Below are 14,774 nucleotides of genomic sequence, written 5' to 3'. Positions count from 1 at the left end.
CGGACCCTTTCTATGTCCAGCTGTCCTTTGTCAACAACAAATTCTCACTGTTTTTTGTGTTGAATATATGCTATACAGTAATTGATGGACCTAATAGGTATCTAAAGCCATTTGCACATGTTGTTGTGCAACCAGTCCATGCAGAATGTAGGCACCCTATATATAGACATGAGCAAGCCAGTGATATTTTAGGGAGCAGGCTAGTAGGCGGGGCCCATTGCTTACATCAAAGGAGCCTACACAACGCAAAACACCATTGCTGTATGTAGGTTTTATTCTATTTGTTTTTTATCTTATATTTTGGAAATGTACACCCAGTGTTTTTTTCTTTAATTTTTTTGGGGCCCCCAAGAGAGCGGGGCCCTAAGCTATAGCTTGTTTAGCTTATACAGCGGACGCTCGGGTTGCGAACGTGATATTTGCAGGATGCATGTTCGCAACCTGCAGCGGCGTGTCTGCACATGCGTGGGTTGCAATTCGGCACTTCTGCACATGTGCAAAGCGTGATTTAGTGCTTCTGCGCATGCGCGACCGCCGAAACCCAGAAATAACCCATTCCGGTACTTCCGGGTTTCGGTGGGTCCGTAACCCGAAAAAACGCAACCTGAAGCGCCTGTAACCCGGGGTATGACTGTATGTAAATCTTGCCCTGGATCAGGCCCATCCAGTCCAGAGTCCTTTCTCACCGTCTCCAACCAGGTGCCCCCACAAGAAGCCCATATGCAGGACCTGGGAGAGACAGCACCCTCCCCACCAGTGATTCCTCCCAGTAACTACTGGTATTCACACTGGCTCTGATGGCGGAGCAAGAACAGTGGACAAGGACCCGAGGACAATAGGTTTCAAATCCCTGCTCAGTCACCTTTGGCCAGTTGCTCCCAGTATAAATTACCTCTCAGGGTTCGCCCTGGAACTGGCAGGCTATGCAGAGCCCTAGAAAATACATATTTTTCCCCCCATTAAGAAACACAAATGTATAAACCTCAGTATTTTTTGGTTTCTAAGAATTCACAGGCAACGCTGGATGCTATCTGTGAGTCTGCTGTATATTTTGCAAACTAGTTCATTTCTTCGCTGTGCTTTTCGACACCTCTTAAGATGTCGTAACCAAGTTTTTCTTTTATTTAGCTATGTATTTATTTCTTGCCCTTCATTCTAAGGTCCCACTGCTGGTTACGGCATCAGAAGCAATATTAAAGCAACTTAAAAAAACTTACAACCATAGAAATACGGTTCCTGATACCAAGGGGGCATGTGTCCAGTTCTGGGCACCACAGTTCAAGAAGGACACTGACAAACTGGAACGTGTCCAGAGGAGGGCAACCATAATGGTCAAAGGCCTGGAAACGATGCCTTATGAGGAACGGCTAAGGGAGCTGGGCATGTTTAGCCTGGAGAAGAGGAGGTTAAGGGGTGATATGAAAGCCATGTTCAAATATATAAACGGATGTCACATAGAGGAGGGAGAAAGGTTGTTTTCTGCTGCTCCAGAGAAGCGGACACGGAGCAATGGATCCAAACTACAAGAAAGAAGATTCCACCTAAACATTAGGAAGAACTTCCTGACAGTAAGAGCTGTTTGACAGTGGAATTTGCTGCCAAGGAGTGTGGTGGAGTCTCCTTCTTTGGAGGTCTTTAAGCAGAGGCTTGACAACCATATGTCAGGAGTGCTCTGATGGTGTTTCCTGCTTGGCAGGGGGTTGGACTCGATGGCCCTTGTGGTCTCTTCCAACTCTATGATTCTATGATTCTATGTGTTTGTTTATATTTGGATACAGTTGGCTGCCATCTTGAATCAAGATGGTGGACTGAACTTTGAACAGCACTGATTTTTATTTTTTTTTGGATTCCCAAGCAGGGCTTGGGGGAGGAGGGGGGGGAGGAGTCTGCTGGTCTTACAATAAATAAGAGCTAAATGCCTTCAATATTATGACCTGTTATAATGCCAGCTGTTTAAAATCCACATTTTTGTGGCAGAGAAGAATAAACCATCAATAAACACTGAAGCAAAACTCCTCCTTTGTCTGCCTGGGAGTTCTATGGATGATCATTTGAATCCTTTTTAAACTCACGTGATAATCCTTTTATACTACCAATATCTGCTTGGGAAATTGCTTCTTTTTTTAATTACTCTTGCAAATTTTCATGGTTACTGTCCTCTGTTATTTAATTAAGGCCTTGTTCCGTTGGGAAATAAACAAAAATGGGTTGGTAAGATTTGTGAATGTAACTCAAAGAGAAGAAACAGCTTCTCTTTAACTAAACAGAGAGGCTGAATGGATAAGGCAGGGTGTTTTGGGCTCCCAACGCTTTCTGTTCAAACAAACGTTTTAAATATAAATGTTTTAAGTAGAAATATCTTTTTACTGGTTGTTTTATTGTTCTGTTCTTTATTTAAACTGTTTTGAGGCGGTTCTGTTTTTTGCACTTAAGCAGGATATAAATTTATTATGAAATAATAAAATAAACAATTTTAACAACTGCGGGTGCCGATAACATGGTGCTGATTAACTCCAAGGTTGCAGGTTCGAATCCCGTAAGGGGCAGCTGCATATTCTTGCATTGCAGGCGGTTGGACTAGATGATTCTTGCTGTCTCTTCCAGCTCTACAATTGCAGGATTCTCCTCTTCTTCTTTAGCGATCCCTCGTAGCTGAGGAAGATTGTCTTCCATAAGCACAGTTTTAACAATGAGTCCATAAGTGACTGGATTCTGGATCCACACATCCTTCCATAGCTGTCAACCGTCCCTTATTTGGCGGGAAAGTCCCTTATCCCAGCGCCATGTCCCGCTGCTGTCCCTTATTGGTGATGTCCCTTAATTTTCCCAGGTTTCAAAGGAAGCAGCTCCTCTCCCTCCCTCCCTGCCGGCCAGGGAGGAGAGAGGCTCCAACTGTGTTGCTTGGCTGCGTTGCTCACCCAATAAGGAGTCTAAGAACAACTGGGGGGTGGAGCTTGCATGCCTTGTGCCGATCAAATCGGCCGCATTGCCTGGGGACTCGCCTTTGCTCAGCGCTTCCCAGCGGAGAGGTGACGGTGGTTTTCCTTGCTGCATCCCCTTTGCCGTGTTGCTGCGCTGTGGGAACCACGGCTTGAGGCTTTGTTTGGCTGCTGGGTGGGCTTTCTGCCTTTGGCTTGGAGGGGCTCAGAAGTCGAACATACCTGTGTTCAGAAAATCCCTTATTTTGGCTGCTGATCCCTTATTTTCGAGGCTGCTGGTCCCTTATTTTCAAATCTGTAAGTTGACAGCTAATAATAATAATAATAATAATAATAATAATAATAAATTTTATTTATACCCCGCCCTCCCCAGCCGAAGCTGGGCTCAGGGTGGCTAACAACAATCAAAATAATCCAACATTCTAAAAACCTTTCATTATAAAAATTAATTAAAATCAAATTGATGGCAACCATTAAGCAAAATTCTGTGCAGATTGCCAGCGGAGGGGGTCAGGCTGCGCCCTGACCAAAGGCCTGGTGGAACAGCTCTGTCTTGCAGGCCCTGCGGAAAGATGTCAGGTCCCGGAAAGATGACAGAGCATTCCACCAGATTGGAGCCACGGCCGAGAAAGCCCTGGCTCTAGTTGAGGCCAGCCTAACCTCTCTGTGGCCTGGGATCTTCAGGATGTTTTTACTCACAGACTGTAAGTTCTTCTGTGGGACATACCAGGAGAGGTTCCACAGTGGGGACATAGGTTCCCTGGTGGGAGTTGATCATGGTGTGGATTTGCCAAGCGTGCCTTCCTCTTAGCATGTTTCTCCCTTGTGTCCTGAATTCGAGTGTCTTCAAAGCCCATGACACCTTTAAACCTCTTTTGTTGACCACCAGCATTACGCTTTCCATGAGGCAGATGTCTACATTATGTCCTGGCAACGCTCCGCTGTTGGAATGACTTCCTTTTCTTTTCCTTTTCCCTTTCCTGCTCTTCCAGAAATACCACCAGCTGCGTATCAAGATCCTGGGAGACTGCTACTACTGCATCTGTGGTCTGCCCGATTACCGAGAGGACCACGCCGTCTGTTCTATCCTGATGGGCCTTGCTATGGTGGACGCGATTTCGTAAGTGTTCCTATTAATACATTTATTTATCTCGTTTTCAAATAAACATTTTACAATCACAAACATACACCGCAAAAACAAGATTCCAAGGAATCTCCTGGAATTCCCTTCTCCTTTGTGGGTCCTATTATTAATCATTTCCTCCTGCATCTTTTATGATAATAGTCCGAATCTTTCACATCTCCATTATATCCAAAGTTCATCATTAAACTACTAACGAATTTTAACTGTTTACAACTGTTTAAAATGGTTTTTAAGGTAAATTGTAAATTTCCCCCATTCCTATTTAAAATTCTGGTCTTCCTGATTTCTGATTCTTTCGGTCATTTTTGCCATTTTGGCATAATCCGTCAACTATTTCGTAAGCAACTCCAGCCTGCTGTTCCGGTATTTTTGTGGCTCTTAACTCTTGGCATTGACTCTGGCTTCATTTTTATTTTCCATCCACAGCTTCCTTCCTTTCTCTGGAAGGACTGTTGGTATTTCATGAGCAGGATCCGGAGGCAGGCTGGAATGTTAGGCTGGCCCAATCAAAGCACATTTGAAGGCTCTATCACACCATCCCAACAAATCCACTTCTTTCTTTTCTTTAAATAAGCTTTTTTACTGTTTGGAAAGTGGTGGCTAAGTGCAGGGGAAAGTGTGGGGTGAGCGGAGGAGTGGTGGGAAGACGTCTGACATTCCACCCCACAAGGTGGAATGCAAGATGAACACATGTTATGTTGTTTTGTTATGTTATGTTTATTTATATGCCATCTTCCAGCCCAAAGGGCTCCCAAGGTGGATGCCAGGAATAAACATACAAGTGCAATAATGATGCAAATGATACATGTTCAAAACATTCCAAGAGTAGTTTTAATAATAATAATAATAATAATAATAATAATAATAATAAATAATTTATTATTTGTACCCCGCCCATCTGGCTGGGTTTCCCCAGCCACTCTGGGCAGCTTCCAACAAAGATGAAAAATACACTAAAATGTCACATATTAAAAACTTCCCGGAACAGGGCTGCTTTCAGATGTCTTCTGAATGTCAGGTAGTTGTTTATCGCTTTGACATCTGATGGGAGGGCGTTCCACAGGGCGGGCACCACTACCGAGAAGGCCCTCTGCCTGGTTCCCTGTAACTTGGCCTCTCGCAGTGAGGGAACCGCCAGAAGGCCCTCGGAGCTGGACCTCAGTGTCCGGGTAGAACGATGGGGGTGGAGACGCTCCTTCAGATATACTGGACCGAGGCCGTTTAGGGCTTTAAAGGTCAGCACCAACACTTTGAATTGTGCTCGGAAACGTACTGGGAGCCAATGTAGGTCTTTCAGGACCAGTGTTATATGGTCTAGGCGGCCGCTCCCAGTCCCCAGTCTAGCTGCCGCATTCTGGATTAGTTGTAGTTTCCGGGTCACCTTCAAAGGTAGCCCCATGTAGAGCGCATTGCAGTAGTCCAAGCGGGAGATAACCCCACACATCCTTGTTCCTGCCAGAAAGGCAAAGGACATTCCCTGCAAAAGTGTTGAGAAGGCAAGGATACTTAAGCAACATCTTTGTCTTATAAGCCCTTGATGCTCCCACCAGACTCTGACCTACAGACATTTGGTTATCCCCATAACCACATCAGCATGAATGCTCAATAAAGACCAGGTGTAATCTGTTAGAATTCCTGCTCCATGATTGCAGTCATGGGATTGTTGTCTTTCACATGACGGTGTATGTTTTGACTCCACAGAGTGGGAAGTGACGGAGACAGGATGTTTGTGTTACTGTGTTCCGTGAAGTGGGACTGTTGTCCTTTGTTCTTTTTCTTCTTTTGCTATCTGATGCTAGAGAGAGAGGGAGCCACGTTGCAGTGCTCCGTGTGTGTTAATATGTAAATAAAGTAGATTAGCCAAAATGCTGAGTAGCTGAGGTCTGTTATGCAAGCTGCGAAGACTCTGCGGATCCCTAAGTGTGCCGGTGTCTGTTGGCATCGGTCGCTTTGATGTTTGGGCAGGAGAAAGCTTTTGAAGCTGCCGAACGATCGACCAAGAGGGAGAGAACATGCCAGTCGGGCATGTGTGTCTGCCAGGGTCCTACTCGAGTGTAGGACAAGCTCCTGACAAAGCCTCTGCGTAAGCTTTGCGAAAGCAAAGCAGGATGAATGTTCAGTTAACAGGTCATGGACCTACAATAGCTCAGCCGGTGGAGCATGAGACTAGATGACCCTCTGTGGTAAGGTTGAAGGTGGCAGGAAAAGATATATTGTTTATTAATATCCTTCCTAACTTGCGCTAGCAAGTTTCTTCACATAGCAGAGTGCATTCCCCTTCTTACGCAGCAGAAAGCTGGTTGCAAACTCGTGTGAGTTTCTTAAGACAATAAGCAATTCAATCTGGCTGGTCCAGATTGAGCTATGTTCTAATCTTCCTGGTAAGACCCCTTTTGAATCCCTCCTAAAAGAATAAAGACACCACAGTCCTAGTCATAAGTAACAAAAAGTAATGATGATGATGATGATGATGATGATGATGATGATAATAATAATAATAATAATTTTATTTATACCCCACCCTCCCCAGCCAAGGCCGGGCTCAGAGCGGCTTACAAGCAATAATAAAAACAAGATGAATGATTACAACTTAAAAACAAAAGTAAAATACAACATTAAAATAATGGAACATTAAAATAGTTTTATTTTATTTTAATTTAATTTAATTTAAAACATTAAAGTAGTTTTACTCGCAATCAGGCAGAGCACAGCGTGATCCCTGAAGGCAGGCGTTAGGCTTAAATTTACAAACATGTACAAGCAGGTCTACCCCACATGGGAGATAACCTGGGGAACTGCTGTGGGAGCCAGAAGTCCAGTCCAGGTGATGCAGGAAGCAGGCAGGACGAACAGGAAGGTCGAAAAGAGGAAGGTAGCAGCGTGACTTCGCCTTTTACCAGGTCTGGAAAGGTCACGCCCACCTGCTAGTCACATGCAAGAGGAAGGATGCTCCAGGCCAGGAGGAACAGGAAGTTTAGACTAGCTGGACCAAACATTCCCTTGCATGCCACTCTAGGAAAACAAGGAATGTTGTACTTGACTGCTCCCAGTGGATTACATCCCACACCCTCGTGGTCCCTTCAGCTCTATGATTTGGAGGAATCATTTCTCCTTCCTTCCTTCCTTCCTTCCTTCCTTCCTTCCTTCCTTCCACAAAGATCCATTGTTGAGATGGTTCTCCTGGGGCACTTTTCCTGCTCTTTCCTGAAATCTGTGGGATCAGAGATTTGCAGCCCCAAATTTGGCTGCTTCCTCTGGTGTGTACGGATCTCCCAGAGGCTTGGACTTGCCTGTAATATTTCTCTGATGGGTTAGGATCTTTGGACCACCTCCCTGCCCTTCCCTTCCCTGACTCAAACCAAGATTCTCACACCTTGTGGTTCTTCTCCTAAAGAGGGGGCCCAAATGCAACTCTCTACGTGGCCCTTGGGACAATCACCAGGCCTCACCCCCTCCTTCCAGCCCTCTCTCCCCAGGTCACACACTGCCCCTTGCTAGCCTGGTGGGAGGAGAGAGAGGGGTGTGTGAATATAAGAGTAGAAACTAGCCTCCTAAGGAGAAAAAATGGAGCTTTTATATGGCTGTAGACCTTTCTCGACAGATCTTCTTTCCACCCACAGAGTTTATCACTAAACAATCTCCCTCTCCCGCTAATTATTCCTCCTCATTTTTCTAAAACAAAACTTGGTCTCAGGGGATGGAAAGCTCTTAATGTGTATGGAAAATTACCAGGGGATAGCAGTGAAAGCTGGCTTAGTAGCTCGTTTATAGAAACAAGGGACAGTTGTTTAAATTCCAGGCGTGCAGGAAGGGAGAGAGGAGTGGTGGGCTGCTCAGCTCTGTTTTTTGGAAACTCAGATCTGATGTTTGGTGGCAACATCTCACACCCCTTGTTCAGAATCTAATGGAGATGTCTTCTTAAGGACACAATATAAACCTGCTAGATCATTGGTCCATTGAGTCCAGCATCCTGTTCTCACAGTGGCAACTCTCTTCTCTCATGCAGTTTCCAGCAACTGGGTTTCAGAAGAGTTGCTTCCTCCAGCTGTGGAGGCAGAGCAGAACCCTCCTGGCTAGGAGCCATCGATAACCCTCTCCTCCTCCATGGATTTGTGGCCATCCCTGCCTCTTGGGGGAGGGAGTTAGATGTGCCTCTTCAGGCTTGCTGCTCAAGTTTCCAAACTTTTGGCTCAAAGTCGTTTTTAAAAAATCAAACACAAGGGTTGTGTGTTTTTCCTACTAAGCGCAATGATTCTTCTTCTTATCATCATCATCATCATCATCATCATTATTTCTCTCTCTTTCCCTATTATCTGTCTATCATCTATCTGTCTAATTTCTCTCTCTCATCAATATCTCTATATCTATCTATCTCTATCTCTATGTATCTCTCTATCATCTTTCTTTCTTTCTTATATCTACCTACCTACCTACCTATCTATCTATCTATCATCTATATCTCTATCATCTATCTATCATCTATCTATCTATCTATCTATCATCTATCATCTATCTATATCTATCTATCTATCATCTATCTATCATCTGTCTCTCTACCTACCTACGTATCTATCTATCTATCTATCCATCATCTATCTGTCATCTATCTACCTACGTATATCTATCTATCTATCTATCTATCTATCTATCTATCTATCTATCTATCTACCTACCTACCTACATATCTATCTATCTAATCTATCTATCTGTCTGTCTATCTAATCTATCATCTATCTGTCTATCTATCTATCTATCTATCTATCTATCTATCTATCATCTATCTACCTACATATCTATCTATCTGTCTGTCATCTATCTATTTATCATCTGTCTATTTATCTGTCTGTCTATCTATCTATCTATCTATCTATCTATCTGTTTCTACCCCTATCAGCTGCCCTAATGTCCCAGAGCAGGTTGCAGCATTATAAACATATTAACCAAGACAACAAGAACACGCCAACAGCATACAAATCAATATGGCTAACTTGCTCCAACAACTGACCTCCCTCCCGCAACGCACACGTAAACAAACCTCACTGCAGTCAGCTGAAGGCAACTAACCATGCCCTGGGGCCCCCAGCCCCTCTCACTGAAAGCTAATAAATGAAAAGACAGGGAGCCTCTCCATGTGATGCTGACACACAAATCATGCAGATACACTATGGAAAAGAGGGCAAGTTTGCCACCCCCTTCTCTCCCCCCACCTCTCTTTTCCCCTAACCTTATATTGTGTACAACATTTAAAGTGTCACATTGAATAGAACTGTACAAAGGACTTCATGATCTGAAAAGAGAGACAGTGTGATTATTATTATTATTATTATTATTAATGATTATTATTTGAATTTATATACTGTCCTATATCCGGAGGTTTCAGGCCGGTTCACAGAACAAAATCAAAATATAAAACCACAAAATATATAATCAAAATAAAAACAACAACCCAATAACACCCCCCCACACACAAAAATCCCCCACATTTTAAAAGGGTATAGGATAGGGGACTTTGGTAACCCAAGAAAATTTTTAATAAAAACCATTTAAAAAACCCAACGTTGACAACAATTTAAAGCAACTTGCGTTTGAAACCTTTAAAAGTGTACAGGCGAAGCAACCAACGGAATGGCAAAAAAATGCTCTCTGGTTGTGAGCTGCTGGGGGCAGATTTTTGTTTCTCAAGAATTGAATTGTGTGTTCGTTGTCATTGTGGGCTCCTTCCTCCCCAGCTACGTCCGAGAGAAGACCAAAACAGACGTGGACATGCGCGTGGGGGTCCACAGCGGCACCGTCCTGGGCGGCGTCCTTGGCCAGAAGCGCTGGCAGTATGATGTGTGGTCCACAGACGTGACGGTGGCAAATAAGATGGAAGCCGGCGGCATCCCAGGGTGAGAGGAGTTTCCCCACTGCTTCCTAAATGTCCTGTGTCTGGGATGGGGACCATTCCAGCATCTTAGGCTTGCTAAGATGTATAAGACTGAATCAGATAAGTGCTGGAGATGCAATGAGGTTGAGGGGTATGTTCTTTCATATGTGGTGGACTTGCAAAAGGGTAAAAGAGTATTGGGAGACAATTCATAATGAATTGAAAAAAATGTTTAAAAGCACTTTTCCAAAAAAACAACGACCAGAGTCCTTTTTGTTGGGGATAATTCAGACAGAAATCCCCAAGTGTCTAAAAAGGTTATTTATGTATGCCACTACTGCGGCCCGTGTTTTGCTAGCCCAAAAATGGAAAACGAGCAAAGTCCCAACTAAAGAAGAATGGCAACTTAAACTGATGGCATATGCTCAGCTGGTGGACAAGGAGAACATATGTTTAAAAAAGATTGGAAAATGTTTATTGAATATATGGGGGGAAATTGTGTATATTTTAAAAAGTTGACAACATTAAGATAAATTCAACAGTGTAGATAAGTTTTGATGGATGTAATAATGGAATACTGAATAGTTGAAAGGTAAAGGTAAAGGGACCCCTGACCATTAGGTCCAGTCGTGGCTGACTCTGGGGTTGCGGCGCTCATCTCACTTTATTGGCCAAGGGAGCTGGCGTACAGCTTCTGGGTCATGTGGCCAGCATGACTAAGCCGCTTCTGGCGAACCAGAGCAGCGCATGGAAACGGCGTTTACCTTCCCGCCAGAGCAGTACCTACTTATCAACTTGCACTTTGGTACCTATTTATCTACTTGCACTTGGATGTGCTTTCGAACTGCTAGGTTGGCAGGAGCAGGGACCGAGCAACGGGAGCTCACCCCGTCGCGGGGATTTGATCCGCTGACCTTCTGATCGGCAAGCCCTAGGCTCTGTGGTTTTGTTTATGTAAAATATGCAGGGATTTATGACATGCAAAATGAACCATTGAAAGAGAAGAAGGGAAATATTTTAAGGGTGTCATCTGCCATTCCTCCACTGTTGGTACTTCTTGTGATTTCCAACTTTTGGCCAGCAAAATTCTAGCAGCAGAATTCCAAACCTATTATTCCAAGAAGAAAGGCCTCTGGTTTCTTAATAAATGTATATTTCAACATTTTTTTCAATTCATTATAAATCTTTTCCCAGAAGGTTTTCACCTTGGGACAAGTCCACCACATATGGTAAAAAGTACCTTCTTTTTCTTTACATTTCCAACATGGATTACCACTCTTATGATAAATCTTTGCTAGTTTTACAGGGGTTAAGTACCATCTATACATCATTTTCAGATACATGGGGTTGGTTTTTTTTACCGCTTCCTCATTATACGTGGAACGTGTTGTTTTGCACATTGATCTTCTGTGCTGGCTCTAGAACAGGGGTGAAGAACTGTGGCTCTCTGGACTCCCATCACCTGTGACCGTTGGCCATGCTGGCAGGGGCTGATGGGATCTGGAGCGCAGCAACCTCTGGAGGCCTCTGGCTCTCCACCTCTGGCGCTGGGGCTGTCTGCTCGGCCTCGTTTCCCCTCCCTCCTTGCAGTTGCTATAAAGCACAAATAAATGCGTGCTCGTAAGCTGTCAGAAATTGTTGCTTCGGGGCAAGGATCATGCCAAAGAGTGAAACGCAGTCAGCCGAGAAGCGAAAAGGAGCTAATGAATGTTCATCATTCCGAGAGGGTCAGCGGTGAGGGCCTTTCGTGCGTCTGCTTTGGAGGCAAAGGGCTTGGCTATTAATAGCGCTATTTGGGCTTTATTTAGAAGTTGCAGTACCACCCCCACAGCCCTGAAATGCGAAAGGACTGGCCAGCTGTGGCTTCTGTGAAGGCCGGATTTGGGGAGTTGTGTTCCAGCATTGCTGCTTGACAGCGAAAAAGTATTTCAGAGCTGGGAACTATGTGCCATCCTATTCAATTCCTTTATGCATTCACAATGATCTGCGTCCAGTTCTGGGCGCCACAATTCAAGGAGGATATCAACAAGCTGGAAAGTTGGGCAGAGGAGGGCAACTGAGATGATAATAATACAGTGGTACCTCGGGTTACATACGCTTCAGGTTACAGACTCCGCTAATCCAGAACTAATACATCGGGTTAAGAACTTTGCTTCAGGATGAGAACAGAAATTGTGCTCCGGTGGCAGCGGGAGGCCCCATTAGCTAAAGTGCTGCTTCAGGTTAAGAACAGTTTCAGGTTAAGAACAGACCTCCAGAACAAATTAAGTACTTAACCCGAGGTACCTCTGTAATAATAATCAATTTTATTTATACCCCACCCTCCCCGGCCAGAGCCAGGCTCAGGGCGGCTAACACCAGTTAAATTACAGTAAAAACCTAATAGGAAAAACCCCCCAATTTAAAATGCAGCCTCATTTTAAAAGTAGCCCATAGATCAAAACCATAAGGGGAAGGAAACATAAAGGTCAGACCGAGTCCAAACCAAACGGTGGGGGAACAGCTCTGTCTTGCAGGCCCTGCGGAAAGATGTCAAGTCCTGCAGGGCCCTGGTCTCTTGTGACAGAGTGTTCCACCAAGTCGGAGCCAGTACTGAAAAGGCCCTGGCCCTAGTTGAGACCAATCTAACCACCTTGCGACTTGGGACCTCCAAAGTGTTGTCGTTTGTGGACCTTAAGGTCCTCCGAGGGGCATAGCAGGAGAAGGGTGTGGAAAGCAAGGTTTATGAGGAACGGTTGAGGGAATCAGGGATGCTTAGCCTGGAAAAGAGGAGACTGAGAGGAGATTGGAGAGCCATCTTCAAGTATCTTAAGGACTGTCACATGGTAGAGGGAGCAAACTTGTTCTCTCCTGCTCCGGAGGGTTGGACCCAAACCAATGGATTCAAGTTACGATAAAAGAGAGCCCAACTAAACATCAGGAAGAACTTTCTGATGGTAAGAGCTGTTTGACAACCAACAAGAGGTTGGGTGGCCTTCTGCCATGGATGCTTTAGCTGAGATTCCTGCATTGCAGGGGGTTAGACTAGATGACTCGGGGGGTCCCTTCCAACTCTACAGTTCTGTCATTCTGTGAATTTTTGTACACCACAATTTCATAAAAAAACAAACAAACATCCAAGTAGTTTACAACTGTAGTACAACTTCTACCAGCACCAGCCACCCATGACCAGGGCATGATGGGATTTGTAGTCCAACGACATCTAGAGTACCACAGAGGTTCCCCGGCCACGCTCTGGCTTTTCCTGCAGCCTCCCCTTCCGCTATCTCTGACCTCTGTCCTTGGCAATGACCGCCTTGCTTTTGATGTGGCCCTTACAGGCGTGTGCACATTTCTCAGAGCACCATGGACTGCCTGAAGGGGGAGTTTGAGGTGGAGCCGGGAGACGGCGGGGCCCGCTGTGAATACCTGAAGGAGAAGGGGATCGTCACCTACCTCATAGTGGTGACCAACAAGCCGCTCAAGAACGGGATCAACGGTGTGGTGAGTGTTCTTGGCTCATAGGGACAGATGTCCCATTTGCCCAACGTTAGGGCTGGCACCGCATGGATCCGGCGGAGGCAAAGGAGGTTTGGCCTTGCAGTGCTCTGGGAAGCCTTCCGGTTCCTTTTTTAAAAATATATATATACATTTTTATTGATTTTTTAACATGTCAGTTCCAACAGTCATACAACATATCTTCTCATCTTATACAGTGTTTTAGACGTCCGTCAACACCTCTGATGATTTTCCGTTCTTTATCACTTATTCTGCATGTCTTGATTTCTATATTGCATTTAATTGTCCTTAACTAATAATTCTTTTCATAGTCTTTCTTGTAATACAGTGGTGCCTCGCAAGACGAAAAGAATCCGTTCCGCGAGTCTTTTCGTCTTGCGGTTTTTTCGTCTTGCGAAGCAAGCCCATTAGCGGATTAGCGCTATTAGCGCTATTGGCGATTTAAGGGCTAAAAATGGCTTTTTAAGGCTTAATGGATTAGCGGTTTTGCTGCTAAAATGCTTTTAGCATTATATAATAATAATAATAATAATAATAATAATAATAATAATAATAATTTATTATTTCTACCCCTGCGGAAAGATGTCAAGTCCCGCAGGGCCCTAGTCTCTTGTGACAGAGAGTGTTCCACCAGATTGGGGCCATGGCCGAAAAGGCCCTGGCTCTGGTTGAGGCCAGCCTAACCTCCCTGTGGCCCGGGATCTCCAAGATGTTTTTATTTGAAGACCGTAAGGTCCTCCACAGGACATTCCAGGAGAGGTGGTCCCGAAGGTACGAGGGTCCTTTAAAGGTTAAAACCAGCACCCTAAACCTGATCCTGTACTCCTTGGAGCCAGTGCAGCTGGTATAGCACCGGGTGAATGTGATCCCGCAGCGAGGACCCCGTAAGGAGTCTCGCCGCGGCATTCTGCACCCGCTGGAGTTTCTGGGTCAGTCTCAAGGGCAGCCCCACGTAGAGCGAGTTACAATAATCAAGTCTGGAGGTGACCGTTGTGTGGATCACAGTGGCGAGGTCAGGGCGAGAGAGGTGAGGAGCCAACTGCTTAGCTTGGCGGAGATGAAAAAATCCCGCCTTTGTTATAGCTTTGGACTACAACTCCCATTAGCGCCAGCCAGCACTCCTGATGAGAGTTGTAGTCCTTGGGGAAGGCTGCTGCTATAGGCGAACAAGTGAAAATGGATTTGATGGTGGGAGACTGCTTCTCTGCCTGAGCTTGTCTTCATGTTCTACATTTCCATTCCAATCCACTTGGGTGCTGAGGATCAATAGTTGATTAACAAGCCTAGTTCTCTGTTCAGCCGGGAATTTAAATAGCCTGTCCCAGCG

The 14,774-nt window shown here is 44.9% G+C and overlaps 1 protein-coding gene across 1 annotated transcript in view; it reads left to right on the top strand.

Moving 5' to 3' along the window:
- Positions 1-14,774, top strand: part of ADCY3 (adenylate cyclase 3) — a 98,336-nt gene that overhangs the window by 58,259 nt on the left and 25,303 nt on the right. The window contains exons 6-8 of the mRNA XM_083432529.1: positions 3,932-4,059; positions 9,813-9,971; positions 13,270-13,432. Coding sequence (XP_083288655.1) covers positions 3,932-4,059; positions 9,813-9,971; positions 13,270-13,432 — 450 coding nt within the window. The remainder of the gene's footprint in view (positions 1-3,931; positions 4,060-9,812; positions 9,972-13,269; positions 13,433-14,774) is intronic.

This window comes from Podarcis tiliguerta, assembly GCF_965153285.1.
Source record: "Podarcis tiliguerta genome assembly, chromosome: 3".
Taxonomy (NCBI): Eukaryota; Metazoa; Chordata; class Lepidosauria; order Squamata; family Lacertidae; genus Podarcis; species Podarcis tiliguerta.
Note: the sequence above shows the minus strand (reverse complement) of the source record. Positions and strands in the feature narration are given on the sequence as shown.